The sequence below is a fragment of the Coenobita brevimanus genome, chromosome 33 (assembly GCF_032717465.1).
Source record: "Coenobita brevimanus isolate Jiangsu-jjx chromosome 33, ASM3271746v2, whole genome shotgun sequence".
In the NCBI taxonomy this organism is placed as follows: Eukaryota; Metazoa; Arthropoda; class Malacostraca; order Decapoda; family Coenobitidae; genus Coenobita; species Coenobita brevimanus.
In genome coordinates, this window is record NC_136986.1 from 1,868,011 (window position 1) to 1,889,886 (window position 21,876).

At 41.4% G+C, this 21,876-nt stretch overlaps 1 protein-coding gene across 1 annotated transcript in view; it reads right to left on the reverse strand.

The window, feature by feature from the left end:
- LOC145395711 (fibrocystin-L-like) overlaps nucleotides 1-21,876 on the reverse strand; it is a 304,791-nt gene that overhangs the window by 105,900 nt on the left and 177,015 nt on the right. The window contains exons 56-61 of the mRNA XM_080269252.1: nucleotides 19,432-19,501; nucleotides 8,459-8,621; nucleotides 7,717-7,952; nucleotides 5,812-5,958; nucleotides 4,303-4,521; nucleotides 2,219-2,316 (exon numbers count right to left, since the gene is read on the reverse strand). Of these exons, the coding sequence (XP_080125378.1) occupies nucleotides 2,219-2,316; nucleotides 4,303-4,521; nucleotides 5,812-5,958; nucleotides 7,717-7,952; nucleotides 8,459-8,621; nucleotides 19,432-19,501 (933 nt within the window). The remainder of the gene's footprint in view (nucleotides 1-2,218; nucleotides 2,317-4,302; nucleotides 4,522-5,811; nucleotides 5,959-7,716; nucleotides 7,953-8,458; nucleotides 8,622-19,431; nucleotides 19,502-21,876) is intronic.

A 21,876-nucleotide genomic window follows, 5' to 3' on the forward strand; every position in this document is an offset into this window, starting at 1 on the left:
ATTAGAGACTCATGCTTAGTCTTAGTATCGTTGATATCTGACATCTTAACACAGAGCTGGGTGTCGCCAACATAAAAATGGTAGGACACGTCGTGAGCTTCAAGTAAAGACGACACACTACTCGTGTAGATTGTACATAGAAAAGGACCCAAAACTGATCCTTGAGGGACTCCGAACAGAAGGGGAGCAGAATCAGAGCTAGCATAATCAACAGCCACTCTTTGAGATCTATCTCACTGATACGACTTATGGAACAAAACAGCACTATCATGAATGCCACAAAAATACAGATCATCCAACAATAGTTTATGATCTACTGTATCAAAAGCTGCAGACAGATCCAACAGAACTAGGAGAGAGGACATCCCACTGCAGGTGTTTGCCATTAAGTCACTATGAATCCTTGTTAATGCAGTTTCAGATGAATGGTATTTCCTGTATGTTGATTAAACAACAGGAACAACTCTGTTATGTTCAAGTAGTGGTAAGAGTTGATCAAGTATGGCCTGCTCAATAATTTTGGATAAGAAAGACTGGTTAGAGACAGGATGATAATTTGTCATGCTCTCAACACCAAGGCCAGGTTTTCTTATTAGGGGCCTAAGCAAAGCACATTTCTTAGACTGCACAATATTACTTTCTAAAAAGCATCTATTTATTATGCTGCAGATAATGTCCGCTGCCTGCTCGTACAAATCAGGCAGTTGTGAAAAGTTACATGAATCAAATGGGAAAATGTTTTGTTAAGTTTTCTGATGTAACAATGAGTTTACAGTATTTACATTCAGTGGATAAAATGATGAAAGCAAATGACCCCCTGTGCACCATGGTTGGAAGTCAACTGAGTAAACTTCACTAGAAGAACTGTTGTCTAAATATTTTTTTATGCGAGCTATCTTAGTTTTTAAAAATGAAGCAAAATCAGAAGTCAATTGGGCATCAGATACAGAAGTTGGTTTAACAATTACATTCCTCCGACCAACCAAATTGTTTGCTATTGCAGACAATTTTTTTTTATCACCACCAGATGAATCAACTTTATTTTGATAATACCTAACCTTCTGAGCTTTTACAGTATGAATAACTGCTCTTCTCGCACAAACATTATGCAAACGAGTTAATTCGGTCTATTGCAAGCGCCACTCACGTTCTGCCTTTCTATGTTGTCTACGCAAAGAATTAATGGATGGACCCTACCACAGAGCATCATCACTTACGATGACTGTTTTTACCACCTCAGGACAATAATGATAAAAAACTGACCTTTGCTCACTGTCATAAATATCAACCAAACCATCAGAAGAAAGATTTTAAACGCTGATCAATTTACGACACATTAAATGGTGGTCAACATTCCTCAAATTTCTGAACCAGATGACATTTTTGTAGGAAGGGGATTTTGGGATATCAAAGCTAAAAGTGGGCAGAGCATGATCAGAGATGAGGGGGTCAACTTGAGCAGAGCATGATCAGAGATGAGGGGGTCAACTTGAGCAGAGCATGATCAGAGATGAGGGGGTCAACTTGAGCAGAGCATGATCAGAGATGAGGGGGTCAACTTGAGCAGAGCATGATCAGAGATGAGGGGGTCAACTGAGTCAACCTCCACATCAGAAACACACCTGCAACCAACAAGGGGTATGGTCAAATCATTCACATGATCAACTCATGGAATTCTGAAGAAAATGGTTTTGACTGTGGACTGTCAACCCAATAACTGAAATCACCACAAACAAGAAGTCCTTCTGACTTAAGAGAAAAGACTTCAAGAAATTGCCCAAACTCCTTCATAAAACTTCAATGGTAGTATTTAACTGATTTTCAATAGCTTATCTCAGTCTAGGTACAGCAATGTCCCTATACTCGTTTTATAAACTTAGTAATAATAAGCTATCTTTACCTCATCCTCTACACATACCACTGGCATACTGAATCTGAAAGTTATTTTGGAAAGCTAAAATGAAAAATATATCAAATATTACGGCATTTGAACTTTCGATGTATACAAACTTTTGAATTCAACTTTTCTAGGTTGCACTGCAGTGATGAGGTTACTGAAAGTTGTATCTAGCCCTTCTAGATCAAACTGACAATCCTAACCTGAATAAAATAGTGTGGAGACAGCAAAAAAGAAATGTTGCAAGATGCCCTCTGGTTGAAGGGCTTAAGGGGTATATAGAGAATAAAATACATGACAACTTCTTTTTGGTAAACTCACCTAAATCCATCTGGATTTTGCAAAAACTTGTGCTGAACATAGTAGTAGTCTCCTCGATCAACAAATTGGGTGGATGCACTGTATGAAAGGTTAGTGATCTGAAAATAGTGAAAATCCATTAATATGACAAAGCAAAATGTAAAATTGTCATCACATACACCAGTCGCTAAAACATGAAACTTTGGAATTAATGGACACAGGGCTGACTAGAATGGCACTAGTTTCTGTTTAGTCAAGTTTTCCTATGTAGTGTTTACTCCTAGCATTCAAGATCATGTCAAAGTACAAAACGTAGGCAAGAAAGTAGGAAAGTACAGCACAGGCCAAAAGATCAGGTAATGGAGTTAGAAATTACAAAAAATGGAAAGTGCATAGTGAGAGCAAGGCTCTCAGTGCAGACATCTCTTCCAGATTTTCACAGACTGATGTAGATACATATATACAGTAAAACCTCAATATAATGGACTAATTGGAACCCAAGCCATTCTGAAAAAAAGCACAATTTCGATAAAGGCGACATCCAGACATCCCCCTGCTAACCTGGACTTTTTCCAGTATATTGTATCAGGCATTAGTCCGGATTGCACCAACAGTTTTTAAACTGCTTTCACTACCATTACAGTACAGTACTGTACTGTATTATATATTCACTACAATAATCAAACAGTGTAATATATATAATAATACTGTACTGTACACTGTATGAAAATATCTTTTTGTGTGTTACACATGGCCTTTATCAAGTCTAAACTTTGCTGAAATTATACCGTACTGTGTTATGCAGTAAATTATTTATAGTGGCATTTGAGCAAAGTTAAGAGGCAAATGGGATACTGCCCCCAGTTACAAGGAAATGGTGGAGTGAAACAGGATGGTGGCCATGAGGCTTTTCATGTATGAAAATATCTTAGCAAGGGGATGTCCATATGTCACTTTTATCGGAGTTTTGCATTTTTCAGAATGGCTTGCAGGGCAGATTCAGAAAATCGGGAATGGGGGGGGGGGGCTATTCTTGGGATCAATGGATAGGAAGTGGGGGTGGGGCAGGTGAGAGGATAATAATTCCCAGTGTACAAGCCTACATTTTATTAGTCTATATAAACTGTCTTCAGCCAATGTCCAGCATTCGTGGGATAGTGACAACTTGAGAAAGCTTATACTCGTGTTTATTTCCTAAATATCTGCATGCTGCCAATCTTATCTGAGCAGCCAAACAGGGGGGTGTGCACCAGGGATGCCCCCCTCCCCCCCCAAATCTGGGCCTGGCTTGGGTCCAAATTAGTCTGTTCTAGTGAGGTTTTACCGTATCAGAATTTAGCCCGGTAGCTCCTCGATTCTGAAAAAAGTGAGTTCCGGTCTACAGTAAAACCTTGATATAACGGACTTCAATAGACCGGAATATGCTTTTATCAGAACCGAGGAGCTACCAGACTAAATTCTTATATATCGGAAAAAGTACGATAAAGCCAGAGGCAGTCTGGACTGCCTGACCACGTCAGCTATGATCACCACAATAAGATAAATAAAAGACATATTTATCTGTGTACTGTACAGTACTGTATTATTATATATGTTATACCATTTGATTATTGTAGTGAATGTATAATACCGTGCAGCATTGCAATGGTAGTGAAAACAGTTTAAAAACCATTGGTGTGATCCAGACTAATGTTTAATATATTGGAAAATGTCCTGGACAGCACCTGGATAGCATGGGGAAGTCCAGATGTCATTTTATTGGAATTTCCCTTTTTTCGGAATAGCTTGGGCCCCAATTAGTCCGTTATAGTAAGGTTTTACTGTACTGAAGTCTGTTATATCAAGGTTTTACTGTATGCACAAAATCTTTCTTACATGCAGTAAAGTGTACTTATGAGTGAACTTTTTTTACCACACTCTTTGCAAGTAAGTCCACATTAATTACAGAAAAACTTGTTAATATTCCATTGTTACCATACAGCCAGTTTACCAGATTCCCCAATTTCCAATTTCGAATGTTAAGAACTTGGCTGTGATACAGTATTCTGAACCACATCCCAGGCAGATAATGAGGTCTGCCTGTACAGTTCCTTAACTACACACACCTGTTCCGAGTTCTCAAACTGCCATTTGTATGTGTCGTTGATGAAGAGTATACCCATCCATCCCTCAGTGGTGAGCCTCTTGACACGGTATGGAACAGATGTATTGCCATGAGCATTGGACACTATCAAGTTCTTGCCCTGCAGGGACTGGGGCTCAATGTTGGGGCCCTTCACATTGAACCGCAGGAACTTGAGGTTGCTGCATACAGATCCCTTCACCTGGTTATGACATGAAGGGGAGTTAGAATAGGGCCTGAAGGTAGTGGTATGGTAAGAAACTGGATTATGATGGTAGGAAAAAAGGTAAACTGGGTTACGGAAATAAAGGTGGGGCTAAAAACGAGACCCTGAGGGTAAGAGTGAGGTTAAGATTAATTACGAAGGTAATGTTGAGGTTAGGTGTAAAGCTATGAAAGTATGGTTTAGGTCAGAACTGGAGTTATGAAGGAATGGATCAAGTTACAAGTAGGGATATGATGGTAAGGGTGAGGTTGTTAGGAAAGTAAGAGTGAAGCTGGGGTTATGAAGGTAAAGATGAGGTTAGAACCAGGATTATGAAATTAAGGGTGAGGTTAGAACTGGGGTTATGAAGGTAAATGTGAAGCTAAGGTTAACACTGAATTAATAACTGTATGGGTGAGGTTAAACAGATTATGGTATGAAGGCAAGAATGAGCTCTGAGGTAGGGTTATAAAGGTAAAGGTGAGGTTAAATGGATTATGATAGCAAGGGTGAGGTATGAGCATAGATTATGACAGTTAGAAAGAGCGTAGAATAACTTATGATGGCCGGGATTAAGTCAGAAATGGGATTAAGAATGCTGAGGGGAAGGCTAACATGAATAATGGATGATGAGGGGAGGTTACAAAAGTGGTAATGGAAGTTAAGACGAAAGTAAAACAAGACTAACTGAGGTTGAAATGAGGTTAAAACATGAGTAATGATGGTTGGGATGAAATTAAATGAGTGTAACTGAGACTGATTTGAGGTTAAAAGTGGTAATGGAAGTTGAGATTAGGAAAAAAGAGTAAAGGAAGTTGAGATGAGATTAAAACTAGAGTAATGGAAGCTAACACTTAGCAATTTTACTTCACAGTCTGGTTGGTGGAGTAGTGGTGGGTGGTAGTGACCATCATCCACTCATTTGATGTAATGCAGCCTACTTCTTTCTTAGGTGTCTCTACACCAAGTGACAAGCCTAATGGTTTCCTGTAACCCAGGAAATGACTGGGAAATAACCATACCATCAAATAACAGGGTGATGTGGAACCTACTTTAGTGCCCCTGTTAACTGGGTGGAGATGCAATTGTGGCATCCATTCAGGCACCTAGCCTCTACACTCTTCCCCACAGCTTGCTGTAGTAAGGTGCAGTCCACTGCAAGGGAACAAAAGTTCACTGCACAGGATGGCCCTACATGGGCAGCTTGCCTTCAGGCAACAGGTCTGTTCAGCCAGATAGACTGAAGTTACTCCTCTGTCACTACTTTAAAGAATCCCATGCCATTACCTGAGGATTAATGGAGAAAGCATCTTCCTCCTGGCACTTCTCGGGTGGTAAGATGCCCATGGATGGCACCACACGGTTCTCAGCAGCCCCTGATAGTGAGCCGTCAGCATCAATCCAGATGGTCTCGTGCTCCCACTTAAACTTCAGCTGGAGAACACATGCTCTGATTGTTATATTATTCTTCTTTCACCTTAACTTTGCATGAATACTCGTCAACATATTTCTGCTTAACACCAGAAAAGACAATGCCACTGCTCTACATCCTTCCCATAGCACTTTTTCATGACCAACATCATATTCTAGTGTTAATCTCCTGTTATTACTCACTACTGAAGGTGAAGAGATGGCAGCTTAAGCTATGAGTACAGTAGGTGTGATACTACAATTAACACCTTTACCATTATCATAATTTTTTTTTTTTTTTTTTTTTTACTCAGGCTATCAACAACTTTATTTATCTTAGGAAGGACCTCTATTAGCAAAGAAGTTAATTAAGATAATATCTATTACTTCCAATAATAAAAAAAAAAAAAAAAAAAAAGCCCCCTCCCAAACAGAATAAAATCATCTGGAATGTTCATGAAAGAAATAAAAATATGTCTCTAAACTAAACAAGTTAACTTAATGCATGTACTGTTGTATGATACAATATTTTAAAACTTTGTTCTGGCTACTGTTAGACAAGTACCAGGTACCTAACACTTGAGGGTGATTTCTTGTAGTGAAGGGATTAAGATGTAAAATATTAACCATGAATTGTGAGATTAGCAAGTGCTGAGTGATCTACTAACCTTTGGAATGAAAGCAAACATGAATCATTAGATTAGAAAGTGTTGAATGACCAATAACTTTTCGAATGAAAGCATGGATTGGGTAAGCAAGTATTGTATTACTTCATGAATCTATGCCACAAAATGAGAATTTTTGATTTATTAGTTTGGCAGAAGGCTGAGGTAAACAAGGTCCTCATTAATATATTATGAAAAATGCTTGTGGACAACATACACATGCACCATGAATTATGCTTAATTCTGCAGTCTTAACTTCTTCACTACAAGGTCTCCAGGCTGAATAAATTGCCAGGTGGATGCATAACTAAATTAAAAAGAAATACCATATAGTCATCATACTGAAGGTGTTTAACAAGACTTTCTAAACCTTTCAGTACTTCATTACAAGATATTTTCACTAATGTAAACCAAATCACCTAACTGTAGAAAAGAAAAATTAAACAAAAGAACAAGTAATAATGGTGAAAGTGTTACACTACAGCAGGAAAACCATGGATTTTGGTTACAAGGCAAAGGTTGTAAGTGAAGTATGGACTGATACACTGAGAAGGCATGGGGTTTGATGAAAAGGAATCAGAGCTCAGGAGCAATGCAAATCCTACAGTATCCAGGGTGCATCATGCAGCCATTTTAATTTGCGGTGGAGAATGGAAATAAAGGTATTCTCAAGTTCAAGTGATAAAGTTGTGAGAATATTCAAATTAAGAATAACAATATATAATCTCTGAAGAAGAAACTCAGACATTTGTAAATTTCATAGCAATATACCTTGTAATAAGACCACTACCTGCAACTGTGTGCTGTGCATCTCTCATGTACAACGGAACTTCCTTCATATACACTTCTTTATAACAGCGTACAAGGTGAAGAAAAGGAGTGTCATCCCTCTCTCTCTTAGCAACAACACTGCATCACTCTCTCTTTACTATAACTATTACAGCAGGTACTGGCTTTCCAATTTTCCTACCTACAGAGTACAATAAAGTTTCTCTGAGAAATTTATAAATGGTAGATAAATTGATAGAGCCATCATCATCATCATAACCATTTTTCCCACCTCAGGATGAGATGAGATAGAATGTCACCAGGAATAATGCAAAACAGACCAACTTGCCTTGTTTGGTGAATTATGAAATGACAATCCCTTCACTAGAGACCTGAAGCCTCCCTGTCGCTTCTTGCACTGTGAACACCCTGACAGTGCCGAGCAGGTCCCACTGTCGAAGTTTACGAATTTGGTATCTGCAATGCTGAAGATGTCCTGCTTGGGAGCCACAATGCCACTGGTCCCACTTCTGCAGCCATCAGAAGACAAAGCTGAGTAGCCGACAACCAGAGAGTTAAAGACACCTGGTGCAAAGGAAAGGAGACTGTTTCAGGTACATCATCACCACCATCATCATCATCATATTTACCTTCTTTCCCATGTAAGGTTGGGGCGTGGTAAGATCTTAAGGCAAAAGAACATGTGAAAGTGGGAGAGCTATCAGCAGCATGCTCAGACCGTGTTATTATTAGTTATGTACTGTATTTTCTTCCTTTTCTTATATTTTATCAGTCAGTTAATGATCCTCACTTTCATGCCTTAAGATCTTACTGATAAGCTTACAGTACTGATCACTTACGATATGCTTTCAGTTTTGACAAACGAATTTTACATAAGTTTCAACACTAAGGTATAATTAATACTACAGTATATGTACAAAATGCACTTTATGACCAGGGTGCAATTTTTTAAAATAACAAACACATTTTACAGGTCCTGAAGAAAAAACGATCCACAGGAATGGAGATCTATAGGCTCCAAAAACACATCCATGTTTTTTTTAGCTCTAGATCTGACCCCCAAAACTAACCTGGCCCATTGTCCTGGCCAAAGCCACCCTTGACCTTAACCATTTCCATGCCGGCATGAAGGTTGTCCAGTGTCACAAAGTTGTGGAACTGCAGGGCTCCTCCAAACACCACTTCTGCCCCTCGCTCACACCGCCACACTGTGAAGTTGTGCCACTCTGCCACCTAGGAGGAAGCAGGCACAGTTGTGGACATAAATACTAATCCACTCATTAACAGTGAACAGCAAAACAGCAAGCAATGACTTACAAAGCTAAGTTCGTTTCGTTTTTGAAGGCTCCAATGTGCTAGCATGCATCGGCCTTGGTCACCTAATGGCGGTTCTCCATGTTGCTCGCTCTATGGCAGCCTCCCTGTTCAGTCCCTTAAAGCTGAGGTCACAATTAATGACCTCGTCCCACATCTTTTTTGGTCTACCCCTCGCAACTCCACCCTCAATATTATTGCTTCTCACTTTCTGCACCCAGTTACCATCCTCCATCCTCTCCACATGCCCAAACCACCTCAATTTACCTCTCCTCATCAAACCATCAATACACTCCAGTCTCATCCTAACTCTCAACTCTTCCATCGTAAATCCAGCCTCTCCAGGCCTAACACGCAGGGACGCACTACACATCCACCTAATCATTGCCATTTCTGTATGTTTGAGCCTCCGAATATCCTCTTCTTTTACTGCCCAGGTCTCACTACCATACAGTATTACACTCCTAACACATGCTCCATACAAAGATCCCTTAGCACGTAGGGAGAGCCCTCTCAATGTCACGAGAGGCAGCAGCTCCCTGAACTTCTTCCAACCACTTCTCACCCTAGCCACACAGCTAGCTCCAGCCCCACCTCCAACACATAACATGTCTCCCAAATAATAAAGCTCGTCCATACACTCAAGAGACTCACCAGAAAGTTCAATCCTTTCACACCTGACAATCTCACCTGCTCTTCCCAACACAACGAACGCATAAACTCAGCATTATCTTGCAGTCTACCTCTAATGCCACTACATCTCTTATGCACCCACGTATCACAAACACTGCACAAGATGGAATTACTTCCCATGCCCTTGTGGAAAATTGCACATGGCCACTCTCCCTCTTCTCTGGCAGAACTGCCACCAACCCTAGATATCATCACTTATGTTTTATCTACATTTATTCTTAAGCCCTTGTGCCCCATACCATCTCTCCACTACCTAAATCTTTTCTCTGCCTCCCTTTCATTCTCTGCAGTCAACACCAAATCATCAGCATACAACATCTCCCATGGGAGTCCATTTCTGAAGTCATGTGAGAGTGCTTCATGTACCAGAAACTGACCCCTGATGCACACCAATATTCATGGAAAACTCATCATTCAAACCTCCATTCACTCTTACCTGGGTGTGAACACCCACACAAATGACTATAACCACCCTAACCAGCCACTCCTCCATCCCAAGCTTTCTCATTGCCCACTTCATCATCTCTCTAGGGACTCTGTCAAAGGCCTTCTCCAAATCAACAAAAACAAAGTACAGTTCCCTTTTCTTTCCTATATATTTTTCCTAAAGCTGTCGAACAATGAATATGGCATCAGTGGTCCCTCTGCCTTGCGTAAACCCAAACTGCATCTCATCAATATTCACTCTATCTCTAATCATACCTTCTACAACTCTCTCCATTACCTTCATTATCTGATCTAAAAGCTTTATACCTCTATAATTTCCTCTTTCCAGGGTATCACCATTCCCCTTGTACACATTTACAATTATACTCTTCAGCCAACCATCTGGGATTACACACACATATCTAATCATATTATCAGTTCAGTGACTAATCTCATTCCTATATCTCCTGAGGCCTTCAACATTTCAGCAGTCAACCCAAACACACCTGCTCCCTTCCCCATCTGCATCCTGCCTATTGCCTCTCTCACAGTAGCAGCATCAATCAAAGGTCAAGGGCCAAACACTGGATCTGATGGTTCCAAACCTTCTCTGTCCCAGTCAAACTCCTCATTCAACAACCAGCTATAATGCTCTCTCCATGCATATTTAATATCCTCACTGTTCACCATTACCCCTCCTTCACCATTCTTCACACACTGCTCACCTATAATATCCCGATTATCCCTCTTCATCTGATTTGCCACCTTAAATATCACAATTTTCCTTTCCCCATAATTTAGGTTATCAAGTAAAAGTCTCTGTGACTCAGACTTTGCCCTGTATACCTCTCTTCTAGCCCTACGCTTGGCAGCCAAGTATTTGTCTTTGCTACCACCCTTCTTCCATTCCCAGAAAAGCCTTCTTTTCTCCTTAACTACAGCTTCTACACCCTCATCCCACCACCAAGCTACTTTATGTCTTGGTGGTCCTCTTGTCGAACCATATGTTACATCAGTAACTCTCAAGAGATTGTTCTTGAGGGCTCTGTACTGTTCATTAACGCCTCCGTCTACAGCTCCCTGTTCAGCCACCACTCTCCTCATCTCGCTATAGAAGGCATCCCTTACTACTTGGTTTTCCAGCTTCCATATTCCTCCTAGGTACATAAGTCCTCTTTTTCATAGCTTGTTCTTTCAGCACCATATCACAGATCAACATTTTGTGCTGCTGCACACACTCCTCACTTCCTATAACTTTAACATCCCTCACTAACCTCCCATCAGCCCTCCTAACCAGAAAATAATCTATCTGAGTGTTAATTCCCCCAGACTTATACGTAATTAACAGTATACAATATACATAAAATATATATATATGCATAAAATATATATATATATATATATATATATATATAGATAGATAGATAGATTAGATAGATAGATATATAAATAGATAGATCTATTGCCAGATGCCATAATCCCATAAGGGGTGGCCATTTGACTTTGAGTTGTTTTACGGGGAGAGGCATTTATCCTCCACTAACCCACTTGTTGACATGTAGGGAGCACGTATGGTTTGGTTATATGGTTACCACCCAGCATTGTAAATGGTTTCTTGGCTTACAGGAAACCATTTGGCTTGTCACTCAATGTAAAGCCACCAGTAAAGGAAAGAAAAGCAATAAGAAGTGACAGGAAAGATGGGAGAAATAGGAAGAGAGGAGGGCAGGGACAGAAAAAGAATGATACAGGCTAAGGAAGAAGTAGGCAGCACTACATCAAGTGAGTGGATGATGGTCACCAGATATATATATATATATAAACTATATATATATATATATATATATATATATATATATATATTGTGGTAGGTGGAGGCGCTCACCATCCACTCATTTGATGTAGTGCTGCTCTCGGGTATCTGCCCTTTTCCTATCCTCCATCCTTCTTTCCATCCATCCTCTTGTGTCTTTCTTTCCTTCATTCTTTCCTCTTTCTTCTGCCTGCGGGTGACTTTACACTCCCTCTTGCGTCTTTCTTTCCTCCATTCTTTCCTCTTCCTTCTGCCTGTGGGTGACTCTACACTGAGTGACAAGCCAAATGTTTCCTGTACACCAGGAAAACATTTACTATGCTGGGTGGTAACCATATAACCAAATTTTGGTGCCTGGTGGTTTAGTGGGTAATAACGGTGCTCCAATCGGACTGAGCCGGTGAAGGTTTATATCCAAGGGTTGGTTGGGGTTTATTGCTCACACAATGCCACTCAGGGATGAGTGAGGCTGGTCACTCTCATCTTAAATGCCAGGACCAACTTGCCTAGCCCCGGTCTCCTACGCTCCTCATGCAGCAACATAGGTTTAGATGATGGATGGATGGAAGGATATATATATATATATATATATATATACAGTAATCACTCTAATATCCGGACGCCCAATATCCGAACATCCCCACTATCTGGACATAAGAATGTTTCATACTGTCCTTTTTTCCATACTATACTTACCTCATTTCACTCTTTAATGTCCTTTATTGGTGTGAATAGGGTGCTAGGAGCTATGCATGTGCAGTAGGAAGGTGTTTTTCTGAGTTAGGCTAGGTTAGGGTCCATAAGTACCAGTCCAGGAGCCAGTCACCAGAATGTTTATTATTGTATGAACCTACTTCTAAACCCTCATTTTATGTTTCTTTTGCATTTATTTCAGTCATTTATGTGCCTTATTGGTGTGATTTGGGTCTTAAATAGGTGCTATGCATGTCCAGAGGGAGTTGTATAGGTGTTTCTCTGAGTCAGGGTCCATAAGTACAAGTCCATAAGCTGGGGCCCAATATCCGGACAGAACCAATATCCGGACCTACCTATGGCTCTATTACGTCGGATATTGGAGTGATTACTGTATATATATATATATATATATATATATATATATATATATATATATGTGCGTAGCCTCTGTGGTACAGTACAGCGGTAAAGTGTGCATTTTCGTACCGTACACTGAAGAACGAGGGTTCGCACCCCGCCAGGGTAATAAACTTTGGGAGCATTCTTCTGGCCACATACTGCTTGGCGGACATTAGGGATGCTGTGGTCGAACCAGTGTCGCATACTGTAAAGTATGCTTGCACCCACTCGGCTTGCGTGGGCCGATTACACTTGGTTCACAGACTACACACACACCCAAAGCCACTCCAACACAACAATACACTTTCAAGCATTTCTCACCCTGCATACAGTCTCTACCAGACAGCCTAAGCCACTTGGTAGAGATAAATTGGCTGTATCATCCCCACCGGTAGGGATAGGCTGGTCCTGCAGTGGACACTCAAACAGTTGATGAGAGGAGAGGAGAGGAGATTATATATATACTGTATATATATATATATATATATATATATATATATATATATATATCATTTCATCTCATTTATAAAGGCTCCAGTATGCTTAAACACATCAGACTTGGTCATCAAATGAAAGCTCTTCATGTTGCTCGATCTCTGGCAGTCTCTCAGTTCAAGCCTTTATCTCTATGACCTTGTCCCAGGTCTTTTTCCATCTGCCTCTCACAATTTCACTCTCAACATTCATACTTCTCATTTTCTGCACCCAATTGTCAGCCTCCTTTCTCATCACATGCCCAAACCATCTCAACCCATCTCTCCTCATCACTAAACCGTTATATTCCAGTCCCATCCTTCCTCTCAACTCCTCCATTGTAAACCTAGTCCCTACAAGGCCTTGCATTCAAAGACGCACTGTACATCTACCTACTCAGTGTCATTTCTGTACGTCTGAAACTATATCCTCATCCTTTACTGCCCAGGTCACACTATTGTGCAGCATGACTCTCCTAACACATGCTGCATACAAAGATCCCTTAGCACGTAGTGAGAGCCCTCTCAGTGTTAGGAGAGGCAACGGTTCCCTGACCTTCTTCCAACCACTCCTCACTTTACATGCAGAGCTAGCTCCAGCCCCACCTACAGCACATAACATGTCTTCCAAGTAACCAAACTCTTCCCCATACTCAAGAGACTCACCAGTAAGATCAATTCTTTCATGTCTGACGTATCTCCACATGCTCTCCCTGACACACAGTGTTCAAGAAATGGAAGGATGGGTAGACTGTATTTAAATAAATTTAAAGATGGCTTTTGATAGAGTGCCACACAGAAGACTATTATGGAAATTGAAAGCCTACGGAGGTGTATGTGGAAAAATGTTGAAATAGATGGAAATTATTAGCTAAGAAGACAAATGAGAACCGTAATAAGAGACAAGTTTTTCCAGTGGAAAAATGCAACTAATGGAGTGCCCCAGGGTTCAGTGCCAGTCCCAATCATGTTTTTGATACTATATAAATGACATACCTGAAGGGTTGAGTACTTATGTGAGTTTATTTGCTGATGATGCAAAAATTATTAATTATATTAAAGGAGTAAATTGTTGTAAGGACTTGCAAAAAGATTTAGATAAACTCCACGAGTGGAATCAAACATGGAAAATGGAATTCAACACTAATAGATGTCATGTATTGGAAATGGGAGTTAGTGATAAGAGACTATGGTACAGTATGTGTATAGGATGGGAGATGAAATAATAAGGAAGGCAAGAGAAGAAAAGGACCTTCATGTGACTATACAGGATAACCTATCACCAGAGAAATATCTAAACAGGATTACTGGAGGAACTTACGGGCTACTGACCAACATGAGAGTGGCGTTTAATTATATGGATGAAGAGATGCTGAGAGAGTTCATGGTGACCATGATATGACTGAGATTGAAATATGCAGCAGTGATATGGTCACCACACTTGAAAAACAAACCAGTAAACTAGAACAAATACAAAGGATAACCACAAAATTGACACCAAGCTTGAGTTGGCTGTCATATGAGGAAAGATTAAAAAAGCTGAAATTGCCAACCATGAGAGGGAGAGGGGAGATTTTATTGCAATGTTTAGAGGAGTAAGAGGAACAGAATATGTGTACAGAGAGGACCTCTTTGTGAAAGATGATGGAAGAACAAGAGGACATGCATTCAACCTGAAGTAGAGTCGATGCCACAGTGATGTGTGTGTTCTCGTGTTTTCATTTTTGAAGGCTCCAACATGCTTGCATGTGTTGGCCTTGGTCACCTAATGGCGGCTCTCCATGCTACACGATCTATTGCAGCCTCCCTGTTCAGTCCCTTAACCCTGAGGTCACACTTAATGACCTCATCCTATGTCTTTCTCAGTCTACCGCTCATAACCTCACCCCCAATATTAACACCTCTCACCTTCTGCACCCAATTATCATCCCCCATCCTCTCCACATGTCCAAACCATCTCAATCTACCTCTCCTCATCACAACACCAATACACTGCAGTCCCATCCTACCTCTCAACTCTTCCATCGTAAACCCAGCCCCCACAGACCTTGCATGCAGGGACACACTACACATCCACCTAATCATTGTCATTTCTGTACCTCCGAGCCTACGAATATCCTCCTCCTTTACTGCCCAGGTCTCACTACCATACAACATTGCACTAGTCATAGTCAGTATTAACAAAGGGGGATAGACATACCACAGGCCCCACTCACTGTGCAGTCCCAGGTCCAGGCAATAGATCTGGGACCCCTAGCCCACCAGCTTACCAATGACTGTGGTAGAGGGAGAGGTGGTGCGAGCAGAGAGCATCCATGTGTTTAAATCTAGATTGGATAATGAATATTTGTAGAAAAGAGACAGGAAAACACAAGCTTAGCTCAAATCCTGTATAATACAATTAGGTAAATAAACTGCGTATATGAAATCAGCATTATCTCATAGTCTACCTCTAATACCACTACATCTTTTATGCACTGACTTATCACAAATACTGCACAAGATGGAATTACTTCCCATACATAGTGGGAAACTGCACATGGCCACCCTCTCTCTTCTTTGACAGTACAGTACCGCCACCAGCCCAAAATACCATCACTATTGTTTTATCTGGATTTACTCTCAAGGTCTTTAGTGGAATAGTTTCAGGAGAAGGGAAAGAAGCTGCATGCAGCCTTCAAGGATTTGGAGAAAGCATATGACAGAGTGGATAGAAAAGGAATGTGAAAATATTAAGAATATACCGGTATGGGATAAATGAGAAACTGCTGAATGCCATGAAGAGTATGCATGAAGGTGCTATGGTTGCAGTGTGTGTGGATAGTGAACTGAGTGAATTTTTCTATCTGAATGTTGGACCGAAACAGGGATATGTCATGCCTCCATGGTTGTTCAATCTGTACTCGTATATGGATAGGTTATAAAAGTGATACAAGATGGTGCAGTGGATGTTAGAGTGGTCCTAATGTGAGAGGACAGCAGTTGGAAACTCTGTACTCTTGTTTGCAGATGATACTGTATTGTAAAGCGAAGAGGAAAGGGAACTACAAGGCTTGGTGAATGAGTCTGGGAAAGTGTGTAAGAAAATGAATCTAAAGATGACTGTAGGGAGAAGTAAAGCTATGGTATTTGAGAGAAATTATGTCACTGAATGTACAGTGAGGTTGGATGTGGAGGAATTGGAAAATGTGAGTGCATTTAAGCACTTGGGTAGTGTGATGAGCAAGGATGGAAGTTTGGAGGATGAAGTGCTTGGAAGGATACAACAAGGAAGAAAGGTTGCTGGTTTTTTTAAAGCAATGATAAGAAAAAGGGAAGTGAGCGTGGAAGTAAAAAAGCTGCTGCATGATAATATTGTGATACAAACTCTAACGTATGGAAGTGAAGCTTTGACCTTGTTGGCAGGACACTAGTCAAGAGTGAAAGCAGTGGAAATGAGTTATTCGAGAGAAGCATGTGAAGTTACATGGAGAGACAGACTGACAAATGAGGAAGTGAAGGAGCATTGTGGTGTGGATGTGGATGTTATAGAATGCATTAGGAGAAATACACTGCGGTGGTTTGGCCATGTAGAGAGGATGGAGAGTGAGATACTAACAAGGAGAGTGTATGTGACTGTGGTGGAGGGGGAAAGAGGGAAGGGAAGGCCGAGGATGAGATGGTGGGATGGAAAGGAGAGGTATATGAAAGAGCAGGGATTGAGATGGGTGGAGGGCAGTGAAATGGTGGGGGACAGGGCCACATGGAGGCGATTTGTTTATGGCCACCCTTTACGGGATTAAGGTGTCTGACAATAAATAGACAGACTCTCAAGCCCTTGCGCCTCATACTATCTCTCCACGTCCAAAATCTTTCCTCTGCTCCCTTTCATTTTCTGCAATCAACACCAAATCATTAACAGACATCTCCCAGGGGAGTCCATTTCTGATATGATGTGATGGGGCTTCATGCACCGTGATAAACAATGAGGGGCCCAAGACTGACCCCTGATGCTAAGGGATCTCTTTATGTGGCATGTGTTAGGAATGTAATGCCGTATGGTAGTGAGACCTGAGCAGTAGAGGAAGAGGATATTTGTAGGCTCAACCATACAGAAATGGCAATGATTAGGTGGATGTGCAGTGTGACTTTGAATGCGAGGCCTGGGGAGGCTTGGTTTATGATAGAAGAATTAAGACGATGGATGGGACTGGAGTGTGTGGGTGTTGTGCTGAGGAAGAGTAGACTGAGATACTGTAGTCTGGGCATGTGGATAGGATGGGGGATGACAAATGGTTGCAGAAAGTGAGAAGTGCAAACATCAGGGGTAGGGTTAGAAGAGGCAGAATGAAAAAGACTTGGGACAAGGTAATAGAGTGTGACCTCAGGGATAAGAGACTGAACAGAGAGGATGCCTGAGATTGTGCAGCATGGAAAGCCGCCATTAGATGACCAAGGCTGAAGCATACAAACACGCTGAAGCCTTTATAAACAAAACCAACAATGGAGGCCCCTGATCTCGTTATCCCCACTGAACCCATGCTAAACTGACCCCAGTATGCAATTTCTCAATACGTGATCTGGTTTCACTTGACATACCACATTTCTTACCAGGGACTGACTGTATTGCAGACTAAACCTTCATACTAAGCACATTTGAGAACCTGGATATTATGGACATTCGAGAACTTGGATATTGTGGACTCTGCAAGAACTTGGATTTTGTGAGCATTTAACCCCTTAAACGCGGATCGTCGTGTTTGCGACACTCGCCGAAAAGGACATAATGGCGGATCGTCGCGTTTGCGATTCTAGTAAATTTTGAATAACCGCGGGAAGCAGGCTCCAGCTGGTATTGTCTATCAGTACCACCACCCTCTAGCTACAACTAGCATACTTTACCTTTGTACTACTGACCTCAGTTGTTGCCAAGTATCGCGTTTTCCCCCTGTCCCCCCCCCACCACGGCCCGGCCAGCCTGGCTGTGATACATGGCAGCGCTCTGAGCGCTCAGAACTGTAAATCTGCACTCTCCTCTCACAAGCAGTTTATGCTACTAGGAAACGCTTGTTTCCCCAGTTGTAACACTAGCTTTTTTTCTCACGGTTTGCCCCTGTTTAGCGTCAGTTTACTGCAGGCTTTCAAAGTGACATTATGGCGAGTTCTAGCTCTTCCCAGTCAGTGCAAGCGGCCGACAGGAACGAGAATAAAGTGGCGGGCGTAAGGCAGAATAAAAAGCGCGCCGTGGTGATCTTTTGGGAAGTAATATGATTGAAAATAATGTAGTATACATGTTTTTAGCTGTGAAAATGGAAATGTTTGTTGAGTGACGGGAAGACCGCTGCCACAGTGCATGTCGGCCGTACGCTCCGTTGATTTTAGCCTTATTTTCAGTGCTTACTGTACAAATACGGAATCCTAACTACCATTACGTTGTAGTATAAAGTTTACTGTGACAGAATGAGGCTGTGGTAGAGGGGAAACCGGGTTGCTGGAGGTGTGAAAGTGAAGATTTGGTTACCCAACTTTGCAAGTCTCCACAAGTCCTTGGGTAGTCCATGAAGGCTCAACACCTGTCTCTGGAGAAAGCTGAATGTAAGTACTATCTGCCATACCAAGTATAATGTTTTAGGGTTAATCTCTGATTTTTGGCGAATATTTTCCTACAGGTACTCAGACCGCGATACAAGCCCGCAACTCGGGGGGTAACGACTGTACACGGCCGCGTTTAAGGGGTTAAGAACTTGGGTACTGTGGACACCTGAGAACCTGGATATTGTGGACATTTGAGAACCTGGATACTGTGAGCATTTGAGAACCTGCATACTGTGAGTATTTGAGAACCTGCATACTGTGAGTATTTGAGAACCTGCATACAGTGAGCATTTGAAAACCTAGATATGGTAGAAATCTGAGAACTTGGATACTGAGGACATTTGAGCACCTGGATATTGTGAACATCTGAGAACTTGGACACTGTGTGCATTTGAGAACCTGGGTGTTGTGGATATTTCTATTTGGGAAATAAAATCAAAATCTGAGTTTAAAGTTTGGACAAGCAACAAAATAATCTGGAAATAATGACATATAAGAAGATGAGGAACTTTAAAAATCTGGGCACTCATAACAAAAACATGATTCTCTGTTACGGCTGGGGATGTGAATCAGCTGAGAAATAAAGTTCCATTTTCAAAACCTCCTAATCCTCTGCCATACAAAGATACTTATAAAATGAGAAACTCATCCTTACCTCATCTCTACCTGAACATGTTCCAGTCTTGGGGAAATAGCCATCCATAGAGAAGATCCACAATCCATACCTATAAAAAACAAATGACGATGGCACATGAGTATCACAACATGAGGTTGATTGTAGGGTGCTGTGTAGAATGTGTGCACTGACTGGCACTATACAGAGCATACACAATGATTTGAGCTAAATGTAAGAAGTACAATACAGAGGGCTCACACAGCGCGCAAGTGGATGGGCGATCTGTAACCTCACACACTGTGATTTCGCGTACTGTGAATACATAATCTTATGGGAAAAATAACATATGGGCGGGACCCCTTAAACCTTGATATTATTTTATCCTTGGAGATATAATAAAGGGAAAATTTTAAAGACATATTACATATACAGCTAAAATAACAAAAATATTGTCAGTCACCGACAGAGGACCGAGTGGCAGGAGTGAAAGATGAGTTTTGGGCGAGTGTAGAAGCATGTATGGACAAGTTTGAGAGGAATGAGAGAGTGTTTTTGATTGGAGACATGAATGGCAAAGTCGGAAATGTATGAGCGGATGGAGTGGTTGGTCAGTGGGGTGTGCCAGCTGAAGTAGATGGGAATGGTATTGCTTTGTTGGACATCTGTGCTGGTAAGGGGTTAGCAATAGCTAACACCTACTTTCGGAAAAAGATGATCCACAGGTATACATGAAGGGTTATGAGGAGGATGGATGGTAAACTTGTTGAACAAAAGGCAGTGATAGACTACGTGTGTGTGGATGAGCGAATGAGAAGACAAGTGTTGGATGCAAGAGTGTCGAGAGGGTGGGGGAATGGAGTCTCAGATCATCACTTAGTGATGGCCAAGGTAAAGCTGCAAAGAGAATGGTTGAAAAGACAAAGGGGAAGACAGGAGGAAACAGCTTCTCTGAGAAGAGTGGAGAAATTGCAAGACAGTGAGAGAATGGCAGAGTATAAGAGCATAGTGGAAGAAAAATTGGGAAGGTATGAGTTAAAGCAGATAGAAGGGATGGAAGACGTATATAAGATATTCACGGAAGAGATAGGTGCAGCTGCAGCGTGTGAGTTGGTTTGTGGAGTAAGGAGGAGATGCAGGGGTGTGCAAGGGACAGCATGGTGGAATGATGAGATGAAACGAGCTGTGGAACAAAAGAAGAAGGCATATAGTGAATGGTTAGCGAGTAGAGGTAGGGGAGAAGATGAGAGCGAGAGAAGAAAGAGGTATATGTGAGCAGGAGAATGGAGGTGAAGAGATTGGTGAAGGAGAGTAAGAAGAAAGTGGATGAAGAATTTGGGAGGAATCTGAGTGTGAAATGGAGGAAGAGTAAGAAATTGTTTTGGAAGGAGGTAAAGAAAGTAAGGCAGTGTGAAAGGGGAAATAGTAGGGGAGTGAAAGATAGGAATAATAGAGTGTTGGTGGAGAAGAGAGTGAAATTGAGGAGATGGAAGGAGTACTTTGAGGATTTGCTGAATGTAGAGAGCGACAGCAGTGTGAGTATAAGTGGTTGGGGAATGGCTGGGAGAAGGAGAGCTGAGAGGAGGAAGGATGAGATCAGTAGGGCAGAAATAGTGGAAAAAAGGAAGAATATCAAGATGGGAATGGCCCCAGGAATTGATGGAGTGTGTGGTGAAATGCTGAGGTATGGGGGTGAGATTGTAGAGGAGTGGATATGGAAGTTATGTAGATTGGCTTGGGAAGAGGGAAGGGTTCCGGAGGACTGGAAATCAGGTATAACTGTTCCTTTATACAAGGGAAAAGGGGAGAGAGAAGTATGTGGTAACCATAGGGGTATTTGCCTTCTTAGTGTGATTGGAAAAATATATGGTAGAATACTCATTGATAGGCTTAGGCATATAACAGAGCTAGTTGGAAAAAAACAAGGGGGATTTAGGAAGGGAAAAGGGTGTGTAGATCAGATATTTGTTCTAAGATGTTTAGTGGAGAAGTATCTAGAGAAAGAAGAGAAAGTGTATGCTGCCTTCATGGACTTGGAGAAAGCTTATGACAGAATAGATAGACAAAGTATGTGGAAGGTACTGAGAATATATGGAGTGGAGGGAAATTTGTTGAGTGCTGTGAAGAGTATGTACGAAGGAGCTAGGGCTATGGTGCAAGTGGATGGTGAGCTGAGTGAGTTCTTTGATCTCAGCTTGGGACTGAAACAGGGTTGTGTGATGTCTCCATGGCTGTTTAATATACACATGGATGGAGTTGTAAAGGAGGTGCAAGGTAGGGCAGTGGATGTGGGGCTGGCTCTAATGAATGAGGGTCAAATTTGGAAGATTCCGGTGTTGTTGTCTGCTGATGATACAGTACTGTTAAGTGAAGATGAATGGGAGTTGCAAGGTCTGGTGAATGAATTTGGGACAGTGTGTACGAAGAGGAATCTGAAAGTTAATGTAAACGAGAGTAAAGTTATGGTGTTTGAGAGGAATGATGTCG